Source organism: Setaria italica, chromosome IX (genome assembly GCF_000263155.2).
Source record: "Setaria italica strain Yugu1 chromosome IX, Setaria_italica_v2.0, whole genome shotgun sequence".
In the NCBI taxonomy this organism is placed as follows: Eukaryota; Viridiplantae; Streptophyta; class Magnoliopsida; order Poales; family Poaceae; genus Setaria; species Setaria italica.
Genome location: NC_028458.1, coordinates 6,718,505 through 6,738,377, shown reverse-complemented (window position 1 = coordinate 6,738,377; position 19,873 = coordinate 6,718,505). Strand labels below are relative to the sequence as shown.

At 45.9% G+C, this 19,873-nt stretch overlaps 2 protein-coding genes across 2 annotated transcripts; one reads left to right on the top strand and one right to left on the bottom strand.

The window, feature by feature from the left end:
• The first annotated feature begins 6,338 nt into the window (after positions 1–6,338).
• Positions 6,339–9,323, top strand: LOC101759176 (uncharacterized protein DDB_G0290803). The gene is made up of 2 exons (XM_004981860.2): positions 6,339–6,881; positions 7,660–9,323. The coding sequence occupies exon 2, from the start codon at positions 7,741–7,743 to the stop codon at positions 8,983–8,985; it is 1,245 nt and encodes a 414-aa protein (XP_004981917.1). The 5' UTR covers positions 6,339–6,881; positions 7,660–7,740; the 3' UTR covers positions 8,986–9,323.
• A 3,915-nt stretch (positions 9,324–13,238) lies between these two features.
• Positions 13,239–19,557, bottom strand: LOC101758770 (sulfite exporter TauE/SafE family protein 4). Its single transcript, XM_004981859.4, has 12 exons — positions 19,072–19,557; positions 18,807–18,966; positions 18,468–18,668; positions 18,271–18,332; positions 17,768–17,822; positions 17,571–17,635; positions 17,150–17,236; positions 16,829–16,879; positions 16,309–16,548; positions 14,464–14,557; positions 14,227–14,367; positions 13,239–13,845 (listed from the first exon to the last, which is right to left on the bottom strand). The coding sequence occupies exons 1-12, from the start codon at positions 19,549–19,551 to the stop codon at positions 13,769–13,771; spliced, it is 1,713 nt and encodes a 570-aa protein (XP_004981916.2). The 5' UTR covers positions 19,552–19,557; the 3' UTR covers positions 13,239–13,768.
• Positions 19,558–19,873: the final 316 nt, after the last annotated feature.

The following is a 19,873-nucleotide window of genomic DNA, read 5'->3' as shown; positions in this document are numbered from 1 at the left end:
CAATTCCCTCGCGTCTGATTCGGATTGACAATTACCAGCTGAAATGCTCAGAAAATGAACCATCCAAATCCATGCTTTGATACGTGAAGAAAACGGGGAGCAGATTCTCAATTTGGACGGGCGGAACCTGGTCAGATCAGCAGGCAAAATATCGATTGGCGGACAACAAATGAACAACCTCCACCACGAATTCCAGCCGTTTCTCACATCCCTCCACACATTGGTGGAGAACGACATGGCGCGCGCCCGCCGCGGCATTGCTATGTCGCACGAGCAGGACCCGGGCCTAGCGTGACGCTACCGGCTGCGGCGTTGCGGTGCACGGCAGGGCAGGATCGGACGAGTGGTACCTCGGAAATCGTTGATCGCGCGGCGGGAGGGAGCGACACGGCGGCCCGATCAGTCGCCGGCGCTGGCCCCGGCCGAGGCGTGCGGCGACGGCAGAGGAGAGGCGCGGGAGAGCGGGCGGGCGGGCGGGCGTGGGCGCGGTTTCCTTGCCGAGACAACCGTTCGCCCCAATGCCCAATCGCCTGCGTCGGGGTGGAGCTTGCATGCGGCCGCGTGCCCGCGTAGGCGTTGGCGACGGGGGCCTCTTTTTTTTTTTTTTCTGGGAGAGGATGGCGGCGACGAGGGGCGCTTTTTTTTTTTATTTTCTGGAGAGGATGGCGCCGAGCCATACTTTTCTAGCATCATGGGCCGGAACGAGGACGCTAGTTGGGCCAGTCGGAAGCAGAAGCGTTGCTGGGCTGTCGTCACAATCTAACGGGCCAAACAAAGCGATTCCCATTTTTTTTCTTTAAAAGACATTGAGCTTCTGGTCGGCTTGGGGAGTTGACCATGTTTTCAGTTTATTAGTTCAGCTCGATTGAGTTGGTCGTGTCATCTTTATCTGGAATCCCTACCTTCTCCATTCCGGCATGTTTAATTTAATCATCGACGTATCATGCCCAGGGTCGCTCTCAGATCCGGGCGCGTCACCGTTCACCACCACGCGGAGCCATCTAACCCTAAACATCCAGAGGATTAGGCCGTGACGCGGTTTTCGCGTGTGCAGTGCACCCATCCATCCATCCTATCCTATTCGGCTATTCCTTCCTACCATGGCAGAGCAAACGTTGTTTGACCAATGACCACCCAACACATGTGGCCGCCCCGGCCGTGTACGGTCAGCCTGCTTCACCAGCAGCAGGCCGCCATGTGTCCGTGTGCTCAGGTCAACAAGGCCACGTCACACGGTTGACCAACCACTGCTACAACGACGCATGTGTCAGTGTGATATGGTGTGTGTGTGAGAGAGAGAGGTGTGAGAAATGCCAGTGCTGTTTTTGGTCAGGTCCTGCACCTGACCGCATTTGCAATTGCATGGCAGCTCCTCACTGTTTGAAACGGAGGCACGGTCAGGCCTACCGTCTCCTACCCCTGTGCCGGACCTGGAGTATGTGAGCGTGTACCAACACCACCTCGCTGCAAGTGCAACGCCATCGGACTCGACGCGAGAGCATGTGTTGGCGGCAGGCCGACCGGCCGGCGAAGACCGCGAGGAGGTGAGGTCAATGGGGGTTGCACTTGCACCCCGACGAGAACCCGTGCGCTCCGCAAGCGCAACCCTTTCCCCCTTTCCGTTTCTACTAGGACCGGCGCCGAAAAGAGCTCAGCAACCCAAAGGCTCTCAAAGGCGTCTCGCGTAGTATCGGAGAGGCCAAAGGCCTTTCCGGCCTGCCTCCTTTTGTACTTTGTCAGTTGCTTAGCTGCTAAGCACGATAAAATTTCCATCTCGAGGGGAAAATAGAAAAATAGGTATTTTCATAATTTTTTCCAAACACAGTAAAAGAATACGTATGCAGTAGATATCGAGATTGATGAATCCACCGTAAGTGTCTCAATGTCTCAACTGTTATGTCGCCTAATAATATAGACAAATGCGAGTTTGCAAGATATCTTCGGTTGTCTCTAACAGTAAGCAAGTGGAAACGTTAAATAGTTTTTACACACCCTTCTTCCTCTAGTTTTAGTTTCACACGAAATGATCACTCTTATCATAAACACAAGTTTATTTAAAGTTGTGATGAGTCCATTTTTTCTACGTTTGACCATCGATAGTTTAGAATTTTAGACAAATTAACCAACACAAATTTGGACCAGGTTGGTTTTTATGATATAAAACCATTTTTATTTGAGATAGTATATTTTTCATGAAAGGCATAAATAAAAAGGCCCATGTCATAATCCTAATTCCTAGTGGAGTTATATCCGTGATAATATGATAGTTTCCTTCTCTCCTAGGCACAAATGGTGTTTACTTCCTATATATTAGGATATCGACATGGTCTTTGTATGAACTTTTGTCTAAAAATATCTATAGATGCATTCATATATCACTACAATAACAAGAGTTACATATTATTAAAAATATATTTCATGATCAATCTATTAACATCAATCAATCTATATACCCTTCTAGCAATTGACGATCAAAGTTGACAAGGCTTTGACTTATGATGATTCTAAATGGACTTATACTAGTAACTAGATGCGTGATCTCGTATGGTAAGCCATGCATATTTGTTTAAAAATTTCCCTCACTGTCTTTGCTCTACGAGTGCTTGTTTATTCTTCATCCTATACCACCAAGACATTTAACCTCCATCTCACGCTTGGCCAAAATACGCCTATAAATTTGTAAAAGACAAAAGTTTCCAAAGAGACATAGAGATTGTTTTTAGGCACGTTCAACAGTTTAGACGGTTGCCATCTGCAAGACCATACCATGTCACATACAGATAGTGAATAGTGAAATAGACAACCTGTATAGAGATCTGTCTTTTAGATTGTTTGCAAAGTATTTAATCCATTTGTGGGCACATAAATCATGATGATCAAGTGTAAATTTGATATGTGTAGTCATTTTGTTGCTTGTATAATATAATGCAATTTGGGTTTAATCATTGACACATGAATTAGACATAGAAGCATAAATATAATATATATTTATAATAATTGATATTTGCAATACATAATATGATCATATAATAAAGACTCAATAGATTACTCATGTTGGTCTAGTTTTCCTTGCGGCCATAACGCTGCCAAATATGCTCAACCAAATCGTTCTTGAGCTGCTTATGTGTAGAGCGAGCACGGATAACCTTGTTTCTCCGAAGTACCTCTACGAAGCATGGGTTAGGATCATCACTTGTCCTCACTTCCGGTGATAGCACAATTGTTGCACTCAGATTGTCATTCAAATCCAATGAAATTTTGACTAACTCCTTCTCATCTTCGACTATCATATTATGGAGGATAATACAAGCTTGCATGATGTTAACAACATCATCCCATTTCCATAACCGTGCCGGACATTTAACAATATCCAAACGAGATTGCAAGACACCAAATGCTCACTCGACATCCATCCTTGCCCCTTCTTGATGTTGTGCATATAATTTGTGCTTCTCCGTTTGAGGTTTTGATATTGTCTTCACGAAGGCAGCCCACTTTGGATAAATCCCGTCAGCAAGATAGTATCCTGTGTCATATTGCGTTCCATTTACAATATACTGTACTCTAGAGGCTTCTCCTTTTATCACCTCAATGAATAGCGGTGACTTATTCAGCACATTGATATCATTATAGGCCCCAACAGTACCAAAAATGCATGCCATATACGAAGATCTTGTGATGCAACTGCTTCAAGGATCATAGTAGGAACACGTTTGTCACCACAAGTAAACATGTCGGCCCAACCTTTAGGGCAATTCTTCCACATCCAGTGCATACAGGCCCTCATCATCTTCTTCGATGGCTTCATCAGGTGCTTCCAGTTCTTCACCGGACATGGCTTCACGTTGCAGGGCTTCACCGGACAGGGTTTTAGGTTCCAATGCTTCCAGTTCTTCATCAGTGGATTCAGTCGACATTGACAGGAATGTGGAGAAAAGAAGTATCTATGCATAGTGCCACCGATGGCCATGTATTTATACTAGAATATGTCACAATAAGTACGCGTGCAAAGAACATGTTCACACCTAACGTTAAAGATTTCACACACATGTTCACACCTTAATTAAATTCAGCAAATAATTTCTTCTTCAAATACTTCATTGATGCTGCATGATTAGCCTTTTCTTCGTCTGACATTAGTCCTACATCTTGCTAGAGAAAACAGTTATAGGTCTCAAACATCCTAACTTCAGCTTCATACCTTTTTGCTTCCTTTTGGACTTTTGCTGCCTCCTTTTGCTCTTTTGCTCTAAGATGAGCAAGCTTTGCTGCTTCAAGTTTATCAGATGATAACTTTTGCTGTACTTCCAATACCTTAACCTGGTTTGCATGATCTTCATATTGGATTCTTCCCAGTATATGGAGCTCCTCAATATAACTGTCACAAAGCTTGGACTTTTTATTTTTCTTGGCGGCCTTTTTAGCTTGTTTTTGCCCAATTGGCCTAGGGCATTGTACATTCTCCTCAACATCTACAACATCTGAATCTTTACCTGCCACTTCCTTATCTAAACCCTTTATTTTACGTGCTACCTTTAGCCCATTGTTGTATGCTACCCACTTTGCCTCATTTTTGACAGCATACCACATATCCATTAAAATAAAAGGCCCAAGTTCATTGTCTACCATATAGAAGTGATGTGCCTTATCAATCCACATTTGATCATTGTATCCACTAATGAAAACTTTTTGAGCCTTTATCCAAGCATTATGGAAAAGGTCAGTCCATCTATTAATCTTGTGCCACCTTTCCTTGGCTTGCTTAAGATTTCTTTTCCTATTGCCGGGAGTAGTCTAGTTGTATGTATCAATAACATCAACCTAATACTGCTCATTCTTCCTATAAGCTCCTTGGGATGAGTCCGTCAAATTAAGCAACCAAGAGCTCATCTACAATTGTATAGAAAGTATTATATTGCTGTAATTGAATTACAATGTAACTGAAAAACAAAGCAACTGAATTAAGCAACTCACCAGCCTAACATCTTCTTCTTGTGTCCACAGGATTCGCTTCTCAGTCCTAACAACTTCATCCCCGCTATCGACATTAATACACTTATCATTAACCAATGATGAACGAGGGGTTGTTGTTTCTTCTTGTGATGGCGAAGTGTCCAAAGGCCGTGGCGGCTTGAATGGGACAAAAAGAAAAGGTCCCATTTGAGACATCTGAGAATGATTTTTGATAAAGTTTGTGAAGCCACTAAGTAGTGTTGGATCATTATCCCCGCAGAAAATAGTACAATTAGATAAAGGATTAAATTACAAGCAGTTATCAAAACACATCCTACCTATTTTCCATAGAATTTTAGATCACTATTTTTCCATAGTTTCCATAGAATGTTATACCACTATTTTTCCATAGAAAGCTCATAACAATTTTAGATCTAATTTGACTGCAATCATTGATTCAGAGCAAACTATTTTAGACCTAATTTGACTGCAATCACCAATTTAGAGCAAACTCATAAAAATTGAGAGCAAGCTCATAAAAATTGAGATTGATTTGTTACCATGTTGATGGATCCAAAGCTTGAGGATGCATCCATGGATGAGCAATCAGACTACCACCAATTCCTCAGTTCCAAAAAGCTCCATTCGGCAAGACATGATCTCGGTGGAAAACAATCGATGGAGGTTGGGGTGCCGATGAAGTTGGGATCCCTGAAGGACGATGGGGATTGAAAGGAGCAAGTACCTTCTGCTACTATCGCGTCTTCCTGCTCCACTACGACGGCCGCCGCCGCCCTCTTCCCTGCTGCCCCCCCCCCCCGTTCCGCGCAGACTCCGCGTCTAGCAAATCACGGGTCGCCGCCGCATCTACCTGACCTCGACTCATCGTCAATTTCTTCTAGGGTTGGGAACGGATTGGGGAGCCGGACGGGAAGCAGCTTTATGGGGGAAATTGAAGCGGAGGGAAGGAATTTGGCGGCCATGTTCCCGCGCCCCACGCCAAGTCTCTGGCGCCGCACGGGATCGAGCTCCGCCGTCGCGTGGGCGTGTAACGCTGCTGGAGCGGGCGGGAAGGCTTAGGAGCACGAGACTCCCATCGTCCCTTCGTGAGGCGACGACGCCCTCATCTCCCTTCATTAACTGATGTCCATATCATCTTTTTTTTCCACCGTGGATAAAAAAGACGGCAAACAGACGGGTGTTGTACGTACCCTTAGACCAAAGAAGACGGCCATTTCCTCAATAAAGAAACGCAGCGCTAGGCAACAAAATCCACAGGCCACAGTGAGGTCAGTGCCTGCCCGAGTGGCAAACCGGCCTGACGCCGGCGAGCCCTCCAAGGCTCGCTGCTCCCAACCTCCAACCACACGGTGCCAAAGCCCCCAACCCCGAAGACAAGAAGCTCGACTGGTCTCGGCTCGGGCAAAGAATACTTCTCCTACCACCGAAAAGTCAGAGGAAAATCAGATAAAAAACCTCACCATTTCCCCTTCCTCCTCTCCTCTTCTCCCTCCCCTTGTTGCGAGCTGTGACTCCGAAGCTGCCGGTCTCCGTCCACATCGCGTCATAAATCCCTCTCCACCCCATCCCGACCTGGCACCTACCCCCCGCCATTCCAATCCCCCAATCCGCCTGGTGCACGCGCCCCGAATCCACCGTCGCATTTGTTGGTTCGCGAGCTGCAGCTCCCGCTAGCCCGTTCCGTTTCCGAGGGGGCGGTCGGCTCTAGGGGCCTGCGTGTATTTAGATCCGGTCTCCTGCCTTGCGCTAGTGGGGGAGCGGATTTAGGTGAACGAGCATCTTGATTTTTTTGGCCAATCTTTTTGCTCTAACCCACCTCGTGGTGTTCGTCGTATAAATCTTTCCGTGGGGGGTGGGAAGAGGAGACCAGGCCGAAGCAAGAACCGCGGTTTCAAGGATCCTCTCAGGTGAGCTTATTCCCGGCCCCGTTCTATCCCAAAGTTGGAATCATTTCTGTGTACGGTGGCCTTGCACTGCGGGTTCTTGAGCTCCTTGGAGCCCTTTGGGTTTCCCTGAGTTCAAACATCCGCTGTTTCATGTCTGTGCCGCTGAGATTGGGGTTTCTTGTCTATTAAATCCCAGTAGTGGAGTGAAAATTTATTGTGGACTGAAATTGTTTTCTTTGATAATCGTGTGTTTGCAGCATAGATTGGGTGGTTAGATGTTTGGCTGTATGATTGGAATCCTCACCTGATGTATGGCCTTTTTCTCTGGTTTAGCTAATGCGATTGGGGGCTATGTGTTCTTTTCTGCATGAACTGATGGTTTTAACTCGTTGCTTAGGATGCCTCAGCCTTAATTTAAGCTTCTTGTATGGGTTGTACGTTGTAGAAATGTAGCTGCACGCTTCGCTCTTGTTCTGTTTTCAGTTATCCTAAGTGGGTTGTCCTAGATATCTGCACACAGCTTCAATAGAGGTACCTACTACCTAGTAGGAGATGTTGAAAGCCTTGGAGGTAGTTCAGATATCAAATGCATAGTTTGTATTGATATGATTGGCACGATTGTACACATATGGCATCTTTTTTTTTGGCTTTTCTCTGATGTCGTAGACAAGTAAATTGAAGCAAATGATCTTAGTGTTACTATTTGGTTCTTTCAAGTATTCCATCTTCCCTGTTTACCGGTACCCTTGGTCAATTGTATCAAGAAGGCTGCTTATACGTTAGTGACGTCTTATTTCAGGAACCACCAACTGTTCAAGTGCAAGTATTGGGAGTAAAAAAGAAGGATTTTAGAGGTTGCTGTTTTACCTCTGTCCTAACAATGTTGAGGCAGAGTTCTAGTAAAAATCACAGATCCAGAGGTCTGAAGCTAAAGAAGGCTCTCCAGATAACTCTCTTGGTTCTGGTTTCTGTTTGGTTGATCTACCAAGTTAAACATTCTTATGAGAAGAAGGCGTCATATAGCGAAGATGAAGGGAATGATCTGCATAAAGATGATAAGGACCAGGGGGAGGTAATCAGATTGGGCAGGAAGGACCTGCCTCCAAAGATTGAGGCTGATTCTTCAACGTTGGATGAGAAGGTTGAGGATGAAGAGAATGACGAAATGGAGCAAGAAATGAAGCATGATGAGAATGATGAAGACCCCATCGATGAGCAAGACCTGGAGAAGGATGATGATCTTCCTGAGCCTGGTGAACATTCTGCTGACAAGGATGGAGATGATGTGGGTGTGTTTGAGGATGAAGAGCGGAAGGAGCGGTCTCAGGAGGATCAAGAGAAGAGCTTCCATGGTGATAATGTTTCTAGCGCTGTTACTCATGACTCCCCATCATCTGAGCAAGAGGAGCTGTCCCATCATGCCCAAGAGAAGGTCTTATTCGTGGATGATGCTTCAATGGCAGTGCCTCATGAAAACCAGGAGGCTGGAAGCAAGGAGGAGGAAGTGCGCAAGGCTAGGGAGAAGAGTTTCAGAGGCGATGATGTGGCTAGCTCTGTGGATCATGATGCCAAGGTGAAAAAACCTCTCCCAGAGGAGCAATTGAACACCATGGATAGGATATTCGAAGGCACCACAAATTTATCTAATGGAGTTTCATTTCGAGGCCCTGGAGTAAATGGATCAAATGCTACCAGGGAACATGCAGCTACTCCAACTAATACATCTTCCCATCAGAATGCTGACATTCCTATCATGGACTCAGAAAGCAAGACCAATCCAACTCCAGCAAATTTGACCAGAGACCATGAGCAAAATAATTCAACTTTGAATGGTCAGCCAGAGCAGCAAGTGAATTCAACGGTGGTGCTGCAGGGCCAAGTACAGCCCTTGACTGACCAGACACCATCTGTTGAGTTGCATTCTCCACCAAATGGCACCTTGGCTCTGGTAACAGATGGGCAAAAGTCCGCATCCAGAGCTGGAGACGATGACAATAACACTGGCTCATCCTCCACCCTGGTGGACAATAAGGTCGAGGGTGAAGATGCTCACAAAGAAGACGTGGATGTCTCCACCAAAATAATGAACAGGGCAATGAGTGAAGAAGAAGTCGTCCCTGAATGATAGAGATCTCGTATTAGGCTCTGGTGTAACATGCAAGTTCATAGGACTTCATCTCCTAGACTCGGAGATGCAATGCAAGCAGGCTATCTCTATTGCTCCTCTTTTTGCAAAAGTTCGATAGATATCTGCGTTGTATTGCCTAGTAGTACATCGTAATGATCTGGGGCAGGTGATGAACAAGTAGCATGTACGCTCAAAGAAATATAGCGATTCCGCAGCTCAGAAGCTATGCTGCTGGAACCATATCCATATGCCAACTAGGCTATCTATGAAATGTCCATCCCGCCCACCTTTTGTGCCTGAATATGCCTACTTGTGAATTGTGATGTTTGCTGCAAGTTTTAGCCTGCTGATGAGTTTTTTTCAAGATGAGAGCCCTTTGTCTTTGTAGCTACCATGGCAGCATTAGGTGCTCTCTCTCCTCTGATGCAGCCTAAGCTTCATCTGTACATGTTTTGCAGTTCCCTAGGCTAGACTACAAGTCATGATTCTGTCTCTGCCTCAGCATTCAGAGATTGTGCCGAATCCAATCTCCAAGAGTCTGAGGACCGGCCAAATATGATGCTGCAATCCTTGTCTTTCGCTTGAAATCATTGATGTCGATTTGTTTCTTTTTCCCAATCTTCAACATATTTTGCATTCATGGAATGTCATATGAACAATCTTTTTTTAAGTAAACATATCAACAATTTTGGTGTTAGAGACTGTCATGCCAGCCGATGTAAAATGACTTCCATCAATCCATGTATCATTGAAACTGACGCACTACCCGCAGTTATGTGATGATGTGACGTAATGTGAGTACTCCAAGTACTAGTATACTACCACTCTGTAGCCTGTACAGTGTGGTCCTGTCTTGCCTTTGTAAATTCACTCATACATGTGAGATCAGTTAAGGCCAGGGCTTCTGAACATCGGAAACTGTCGTGTCGATGTCGCCGCAGTCAATACCATACCCTGCCTCCGTGCCTCGACCTCCATTGAAATAAAAGAAGTGAAATGATACAAAATGGCTGTGTCGGTTTTAGACCAAGGTTCAGGTTCGCCTCCTGAACTGTCTACACTTGCTTGGTTTCATGGCCGCGATCCTGCATGTTCTAGATCCACACAGAGCAATCATCCAGCAGGGCATACAACTGGAACCGCAAACAAAAACATCGCAGTCCAGAACGGCTTTGAAATGCGATCAGCGCCACTGACAGAGCTGCGCTGGACTGGTATTGACAATGTTCCGCTTCCATCCATAGGACCAACTGTTTGTGCTCTGCAGGTTTGCTGGAATCATATACCAACTAGGCAACTGTTAATGAGATGTACATCTCAGCCACCTCTGTTCTCTCTGGTGCATCCTAAGCTTCATCTGTACATCTGGGCTTTGTTGATGTCAGTTAGCTCATTTTCCCCAACTTTAACATGTTTTCCATTGACACATACATGTACCACAGTTCAGCACAGCTGGAAACGCGCACTCAGCTGAGCTGACTGAATGCCAATTGGCTGATATTTGCAGTGTTCCATGCGATGAAATATTCGCACATTTGCAGGCTAGCCTGGAGCTAGCGCAAGAATGGAGCACAAATACGCCTTCATGAGGAGGATGTGCAGGGCATCTTCAACGTGCCCCATGAGAGCCTGCTCCAGATATACTACATCTAAGAGATTGTTCTCTTCTTCCCTTCCGTGCTCAAATCCTTGTTCTCGGTTCCCGGATATGTAATTCGTCTTGTACAGAATAAAACAATGAGCTCCATGGTCGGTGCCATGGCACTGCCATCCTTCAGAGCGCACCAATTCCACGCGTCCGACTTGTTGGCGCGCCCGTCGTCCTCCGGCGCGGCCTCGTCCAACGCACCGACGGACGGCGACCGGGCAGAGGTCAAATGGCGGCTGGGGATCGGAACCCTGCGGAGAAGGGTTCGACGGCGGAGCATGGAGGAGGCGAGGAGGCACGAAAATGGTGGGGGCGAGCTGGAGACTCGCTTGCCCCGCCGCTATCGGATCTCCGGCAAATCTACGTGGCCTGCAGCCTCGACGTCGGACGGGGCAACGATCCACGAGAGAAGCAGAGGATAGCAGGTAGAAATTGTATTTAAATTAGGGGTCTATTTGTTTATTTGTAAATATTTGGGTCGCGATTATTAATCGCGGGAGGCTTTATAAAAATAGTAGGGGTTTATATGTAAATAGTTGGATCGCGACTATTAATCGCGATCCAATTTAGGATCTTATTGAAAATGGTAAGAGATCTATTTGTAAATAGTTGGATCGCGATTATTAGTTGCGATCCAATTCAGGGGGTTTTCTGTAAATTACGCTCTCTCTCTCTCGCTGCTTTCCTCTCCTGCCTCCGGCGGCCGGCGTCGATGGCGAGCCCGCCGGGGCCCCTGCCGCCCCCTAAAATCATTCTCCAGTCTCAGCGAAGGACGCCGGAAACTCGTCGCGCGAGGACACCGCCGCCGATGGGAGGCTTAGCTGGACGGGCGCCACAGCCGACAATCTAGATTCGAGATGTCTTCATCATCCAGCAGCTTGTGGCCCTCGTCGTTAGATCAATGTCTCCCTCGAACCGGTTTCTCAGCATCTCTTCCATCGATCCCTCTTCGAGGAATCTTCTGGACTTCAAAGCTTCTGGGGCAGGTGATGAACAAGAAGCATGTACGCGCAAAGAAATATAGCGATTCCGCAGCTCAGAAGCTTTGCTGCTGGAATCATACGCCAAGTAGGCTATCAATGAAATATCCATCTCGCCCACCTTTGCGCCTGAATATGTAGTTGTGAATTGTGATGTTTGCAAGTTGTAGCCTGCTTTGTCTTCGTAGTTACCATGGCAACATTAGACGCTCTTCACCTATGATGCAGCCTAAGTTTCATTTGTATATGTTTAGGGTGCGTTTGACAGAGCTCCCACAGCTGATTCTCTGCTGAATCCAGCAGGAACTCTGCCAAATAATTTTTCAGCTGATTTTGTGAAATGATTCTTTGAAATAAATTAAAAAGTTGGGAGCTAAAAAAAAGTAGCTTCTTCGATTTTGCATCCTAACGGTTAAAGAATCAAAGAGAAGCATTTTTAGGTATAGAATCACTTCTCTCAGAGAATCAGCTCCCACAGAGAATCAAAATCAGATGTAACTCTACCAAACAGACCCTTAGCTTCAATCAACCGTAGATGTTCTGCAGTTCCCTGGACTAGACTACAGGTCATGATTCTGTCTGTGCCATCATACACATTTCTTTTCCCCAGGGAACTGAAATCATTGATGTCAATTTATTTCTTTTCCCCAATCATACACATTTTGCATTGACGCCTTAACGGAATGACATATGAACAATCTTGGTGTTAGAGACTTGTCATCCAGCCGATGTAAAATTACTTCCATCAATCCATGGTATCAGGCATGGTAATATGGTATCCATAGTACTCTGTAGCCTGTACAGTGTGGTCCTGTCTTGCCTTTGTAAATTCACTCATACATAACATGTGAGATCAGTCAAGCCCAGGACTTCTGAACATCGGAAACTGTCGTGTTGATTTCGCCGCAGTCAACACGACCAAGGTTCAGGTTCGCCCCATGAACTAGACCAGTCTACACTCCGTTCGTGGCCATGATCCTGCTTCCTGCATATTCTAATTTCTAAGGTCCAATTAGGACAATCATCCAGCAGTGCAGAGTGCAGACGACTGGAACTACAAATCCAGATGCAAATATCGCAGTCCAGAACGGCTTGGAATTGCGCTCATCGCTACTGACAGAATCGCACCACTGGACTGAAATTGACAATGTTCCATTCATAGGACAGATGTTTGCGCTCTGCAGGTTGCTGGAATCATATGCCAACTAGGCAACTATCAGTGAGATGTACACATCTCAGCTACCTTTGTGTCTGAAATTCTGAGTATGCGAAGAGCTGTGAAGTGTGATGCTTGCTTGCAATGTTATAGCCTGGAAGCCCTTGTGTTGGGAATTAGGGAAGTTACCATGGCAACATTGTGCTTCAGACAACAAAGCCTGTACTGTGTGGTCCTGTGTTCCTTCCTATCGTGAATTCATTCATCCATGTGAGATTATTTAAGCCCAGCGCTTCTGAACATTGGAAAGTTTCCAGCCGCAGTCAATGACTACCGTGCATATCGGAGCAAACATTGACAGCCATTTTGACCTTGTAGGCTTGTAGCTGCAGCTCGACTGGTCTACCTACGCTTTGGTCATGCTTAAGTGCAACAAGCATGATCATCCTACTGCAGAACTGCAATCGATTCAAATTCAAAATTGCAAATATACATACACCACAGTTCAGCACGGCTGGAAACGCTTTCAGCTGCACTGACAGAACGCCAATTGGTTGATATTTACAGTGTTCCATGCGACAAAATATTCGGACTTCTGCAGGCTAGCCTGGAGCTAGCACAAGAATGGACGACAAATACTAACTGACTGGTTAGCCAGGAGCTAACGCAGACGTGACAAAACCAAGACCGACACACGCATTCGCAGGTTAGCCAGGAGCTAACACACGCGTGACATGACATGACAAGACCTTTGCCAACTACTCCCACAGTCCCACTAGACCGACGCATACGGTCTGTCGGGTTAGCCAGGAGCTAACCCAACCTGAATTTACTACTAGGACTCTTCTGTCGGGCAAGATGCGTGCAGGTTAGCGAGGAGACAATCTGCGTGCACTCTTGACGACTTTATTGTTCTAAACTTTTGGGGGAGATTAGGTCAATTAGGTATTGGCCTGGACTCTCCCGGATGTATCAACAGTCTGATGCTGTGTAGAGTTACTTGCAGAAGTCGAGGAACCCCATGTATTCGTGGTTGTTGATCATCGAAATGCTCTTCCGGGTCCCAACAACTCCTGAAATTCAACAAAACAACATGTCTTAGAAAAATATGTGAAAACAATTAAAATTTTACTTTGCGAAGTAACACAGGTAGAAGAACTTAGCAAGCAGAGCTATGTTTGCGGACACAGTAGTAGTACGAGAGTATTGAAACTTGTTTTTCTCAAGGATGCATGTTAATTGCAGAAAAGATTTTAAGCAATACCAATTCACGCCATGCTCGGTTTTTCAGGAAAATATGTACATGTTACTAACACTAATTTCGTTTGGCTCAATTTCAATTCGACTGGTGTGAGGTTAGGTTAGCAATTCATTAAGTTAAAGTAAAGCAAACAGCAGCTTCAAAAAGAAAAGGTAAAGAAAACAAGTAACCAAGCTTGACAAATGGCCCATACCCATTGTAAGAGCACTGGCGAAGATGACAGAGGAGAGGATGAAGACAATCAGCGATGCCCTCTTGAGCACGTGCACAATCTTCCTAACCAAGCACTGACCCCAAAATCCAGCCAGTATGGAAACGAAGATGAGATAGGCAGCTGCAGATAGAGAAAACAGTGCACATTACTGTGGAACAATCATACACTGAAAAATGTTAAGAAATTTGTAAACAGACTTGGCAACCATGGATTTACCAAAAGGGATGGGGAATCTGTGCAGGAAATAGAACTCCACCACAGAGAGGGAGGAGGAGAACATCATCACAAATGTTGCTGTTGCACTTGCAACCTGCAAGACAATGCAATATTTGATCTTAGTATCATTTGCCGAGGAAAGAAATGTATGAACGTGGAGATACAAAAGTGGTGACATTCATGCCTCCTATGAAATTACAAGGTGTGCATGTCAGAGGTCAAATAAGCCCTACAAAGTGTGAACAGCCTACAATAGATTATAATTGATCAATCAACTGGGCCTTTTCAGGTTGACTACTCTAGCTCTCTCACAGTAAATGCTCAGTTTGCTTTTATTTACCCATTGCAAGGTACTTGTTAACGAATCTTGGATCACCCAATGGTAACTTTACCAATGACACAAGAAGCATTTCAAAACTAAGAGATAGATGTACTGGTACTGCTAATCATATTATAAATTACTATCCAGGTTTCACCCAGATGATCTGTACACACAAATGACACTCACATCCACACCTGTCAAGGTATAGCATGTAACCATATAGACCACCAACCAACAAAGATCACATAGGGTTCATACAATACAACTACCAGCCACCTGTACCCAGGCAAAGCTGCTTCCTTTAGGATGATATATTGATATCCATATTTCTGAGGCAAATTATAGGGGTGCGATGAGCATTTTGGACCGTGCCAATGAGTTGAGTTATTTTATTATGATATGGCCGGCGGGTGGGGGGGCTTAACTGCAAAATAATCCCACCACTAACCCTATCCATTGGATTAGCATCTTGTGGCCTTGATTCATAGTTTCCAAGGTTGCACGGGGTAGATGGTTTGCACAGATACGTTCCCATTTAATATAACCCAACTGATGAGACAATAATCCTGTTATTGCTAAAAGGTATAAATAATGCTATAGATGTGAAGATCTATCATCTATAGCTAGCTCAGTTTATGGTAGCATGGTGCTTATGCAATAAAAAGTTACAATTCCGGTGAAGAAATCAGGAGAAAACTAGTAGAAATTTTAGACACTGCCACATGAAAACTGGCAACAGCAACAGGAAAATGTTAAAATCCGATACAATTTGTCAGAAGCAATCTGTTTCACATGCCAAAATAGGGATTTACTGCTACAAAAATGATTTCAAGCTTATAACTCGTTTACAAATAAACAAACATGAAGATGTTCAAGGTTGACTGATTAAATCTATTCTTAGCCAAAAAAAAAGACTTTCAATCTATATATTGCGAATGTGCTTTTAGTCCTACCGCAAATCATTTAAGAAATGTGTCACGAGTGGAGAAAATGCATGCAATAGCAAAATTGTATCTAGATTGATCTCTTCATGTAACTGGACTGTTGATGATAAGATACAAGTTCTGTGTTAATTGAAAAAGGCTAACTCCTTGGTGACTCGTGACAAGATATCATTTCAAATATGTTGTATGGATGTATGCTAACATACAGTTCGGCTTGATAATATTTGAAAAAAATAATTCGAAACAGGCTCCTCCCATTTCCATTCAAAAGAACGGAAATTCCACATGTTTGATGATACAGAAAAGATAAGATAACCTGTTGCAGCATAGTCTACCTACCCTGGTTCAAGCTAGGTAAGCTAGTACAGTTCGACCCCAGGCTTCCCAGGGACTAAGTCACGTACATCGTCGTTTCAGCAAGGGATTACACATTAGCAGGAAAAGTCGAGCGCAGATTGGCTCAACAGATCAAAAGAACAGCGCAGAGATGTCTCCCATCCATCAGACGGCTTGAGGATAATATTTGAAAATGAACTACTTGAAATGAAATTTGGCATGAATCTGGGGTAATTTACATACCTGAGGTATGCAACCGAGCTCAAGAAGAAGTGGGCCAAGGATGAACCCACCACCAGATCCAAGAAGACCACCAACAGTCCCGCCAAGGAGACCACAGAAGGCGCAGAACATCAGTTGTGCTGGTGACCACTCAATAGAGGCCTCACACACACACTCTGAGTTTCCGTTCATACGGCGAGCACGGCTTTCCCTGCATAGCTTCACAGCCTCCCACAGGAACACACTCACCGCAACCGGAACCTAAATTATTTAGCACAGCGTTAAAAAGTATGAACCAGAAGGGTTTTCATCTGTTCTGATTTGTGTGTAACATAATTAAATGTCAGCGTTCCATGTGCAACAAAACAAAGGTCAATGTTTGGTGGAGAGTCAAGAGCTGATTAAAAAGTGGCTGGTGTATGTGCCAATCTAGGCCAACGTGAACACAACAACATAAGTTTTAATAATAAATTGAAAGACAGCCTGGCAGATATAATGTCAGTTTAGACAAAACAGTGGCACAAAGTAAAACAATCATCACCTGTAGAATGTTGATCACCCAGTAGAAAGTGCTGCATGATTTTGAATTATTCTGCGAGGGAAGGAAAAGTTACTGAAGTTAATAACCATTTTTTCCATCAATAGGAGACAATAAAAGGAGTCGAAGGACCACTGGCAGGTGGTCTACTATTCGCATGTGCACAAGAGTAACTGAGCTTTGGACGGTCGGTAAATTATCCGAAAGCGATTGAATTTTGGGAGAAATGGGGCCATTATCTTTTTCAGATACCAATCATTGCTATGAAGATTGCCTGTTTTTAAGTAGGAAATATAAAAATTATTCTCAGTGTAGAAGGGAGACCTTGAGAACTTGCAGCACCAAGAAAAATGACCAGACAGACATTAGAACTAGGATATTCTTCCACCTCAAATTGAACAGAAAAGTCTCCTGAAATAATAAAAGAAAAAGACAGTTCAGCGATTAGATCACATGGGGACAAACTGTCTTTTGTTTCTTCTTGCTTTTTTGCATGTTCAGAGCATCTATCAACATCCCCTAGGCCCTAACATGCATGTTATATACCCCAGAATGCCCTAAGCATGTTAGTACATAGCCAAGAATCACTGAGTGGATATGAATAATACTTTGACAACCAATAATGGCATTGTTTCAAAGGTGGATCTGAAAGCTCATTCATACTATATGATTATGTCGTAAGCTCCACAGTTGCTTAGGAACCTCCGAATGCAAACGATAGGTATGTGTAGTTGTTGTGGCTTACCAATGCAGACTTCACCTTGGGCTGAGGCTGAGTCAAGAGGGGCTCATAGCTAGGGTCAATGACCACTGCACAAGTACAAGTCCAACCAAAAGATGTCAAATCATAAAATGAATATTAGCTCAAAGTGAAAGTAACTGATGCTTAGCTTTATCAGAAAAGCATTTCAAAACTATCATGCAAGCGGTACAGTTTCCTACCATCATTTGCGGCACAGGCAGCCTTTGATTGCTCTTCTCTCTCACGTGTCTCCATCTGCAATCATTCACCACATGGGTTAGCAGAATAGAGACTGGGGATGTTTGGATCCTTGAGCTAAAGTTTAGTCCATGTCACATCGAATCTTCGGAGGCTAATTAGAAGGACTAAACATGAGTTAATTATAAAACTAATTACACAGATGGAGACACGTGAGAGAGAAGAGCAATCAAAGGCTGCCTGTGCCGCAAATGATGGTAGGAAACTTACTGTAGCATCACATTATCAAATCATGGACTAATTAGGCTTAATAGATTCGTCTCACGAATTAGCCTCCATCTGTGCAATCGGTTTTGTAATTAGCCTATGTTTAATACTCCTAATTAGTATCTAAACATTCAATATGACAGGGACTGTACTTTAGTCCTGCGAACCAAACGGTGCCTATCAGGACACAGTCATTCGACAGCAAACTTCGCAAATGTGACATGTGACAGGAACCAACCAGAATCATGGTCTCCTCCCTCCACATGATAATTCCCTTGTAGAACGACCTGGACGAAGTGCCTGCAACAAAATTGATCACACCAAACACGCCTCCATCTCAGCAATCTCACTGGACACAGAAAGTAGCAGGACCGAGCAAAGAGTATATGCGGCTGGCTCAAATTTAGCGGCATGGTAGAGGCAAGCGCTGATTACCTACGAAGAGGATTATGATGAGGACGGTGATGAGCCAGTAGGGGAAGACGACGCTGAGCTCGACGCCGATGGTGATGCCGACCATGAGCATGGGCTGGAAGAGCAGCGCCAGCTTGTAGTCGATGACGGGCGCCTCCTTGGTCGGGTGCGACACCTGGAGGTTGTACCACACGGACGACGCCGAAGCCCCCATGATCATGCCTGCGCCCAAACCGAACCAAGCGAGCACGCACGCACGCGTGTGAGCGAGAAGCAAATCAGTAGACGAATGCATCGGCAGTTGAGTTCGGCACAAACCGGCGCCGGTGTGGCGGCTTGCGTGTGCGGGAGATAGCTTACATTTGGAGAGCGCGGCGGCGGACTTGGTGTCGAAGCCAACGACGAGGTTGAGCATGGGCACGAAGATCCCTCCACCGCCGACGCCGCCTACGGTGCCGAACGCGGAGCCGAGGAACCCAATAACGGTGGCCACCACCACCCGCCAGTTGAACGCGAGGTCCTGGAGAAAACCCACCGGCGAGATCAGAACTGATGAGCGCGACGAAAACCGGCTACCGGGAGGGGGGGGGGGAGGGAATGATAGGCACAAGAGCAAACGGCTTACGGGCCAGACGCGCGCGGAGCGGGAGGCCAGGCGTAGCAGCCCATCGTTGCGCCCGGCGGCGGCGCGCGGGTCCGCGGCGGAGAGGACGAAGCAGGCGAGGACGGCCGCGCAGGCGGCCCCCGCGGCGACGTAGGCGAGGAACCCCCGCGTGCTGGCCCTGTTGAGGCGGCCGTAGAGTGTGCCCGCGTTCCCCTCCATCACCATGCAGGCGCCGCGCGCGGCGACGGCAGCAGCAGCAGCACCTTCCACGAGCGGAGGAAATGCGGAGAGAATTTGAGGAAGACGGCGAAGGGGGAGAGGGGAAGATAGGGAGAGGGGAATGGCGGGCGCCCGCCTCCGCCCCGCTCCTTTATAGGCGGCGGCCGTGCCAGCAGGACGCAAAGCGAGGCGGGTGCGGATGAGGAGGGGTCGAGATCGATCGCGGCCCGTGGGAGATTGAGGAGCGAGGCACGAGGAGGAGGCGCGTTTGGATTTTGGCATCGCCGAGTCGTGACGGCCCGCAACCGCAGCGGCAGCGGCGAGCGCGCCAGGGTCACGTACGTGGTGGGGCCGAGTCGTCTGGCTCACTGGCCCCGTAACGCCCCCGCAGCCCCGCTCGCCTGCCTGCCAGCGGCCAGTCAACCGGTCAATTTCTGCTGGCAAGCAGAGTTACCGCGCGGTGATTTCGCAGATGTAAATTGGTATTTATCTATTCCGTAACTGGCATTGACTCCGTGCATTTTTTTGTTTATTTTTAGCATATCACATCGAAATATTTAAATACTAATTAGAAGTATTAACGTAGCTATTTACAAAACTATTA

What these genes read in the sequence shown, in the direction of transcription:
- LOC101759176 (XM_004981860.2), top strand. Translation starts at nt 7,741, where the DNA reads ATGTTGAGGCAGAGTTCTAGTAAAAATCACAGATCCAGAGGTCTGAAG.
- LOC101758770 (XM_004981859.4), bottom strand. Translation starts at nt 19,551, where the DNA reads ATGCCAAAATCCAAACGCGCCTCCTCCTCGTGCCTCGCTCCTCAATCT. An exon ending in GGGAGGAGACCATGATTCTG is followed by an intron (nt 17,823 to 18,270) that starts GTTGGTTCCTGT and finishes GAATGATTGCAG; the next exon opens with ATGGAGACACGTGAGAGAGA. An exon ending in CAGATTCCCCATCCCTTTTG is followed by an intron (nt 14,368 to 14,463) that starts GTAAATCCATGG and finishes CTCTATCTGCAG; the next exon opens with CTGCCTATCTCATCTTCGTT.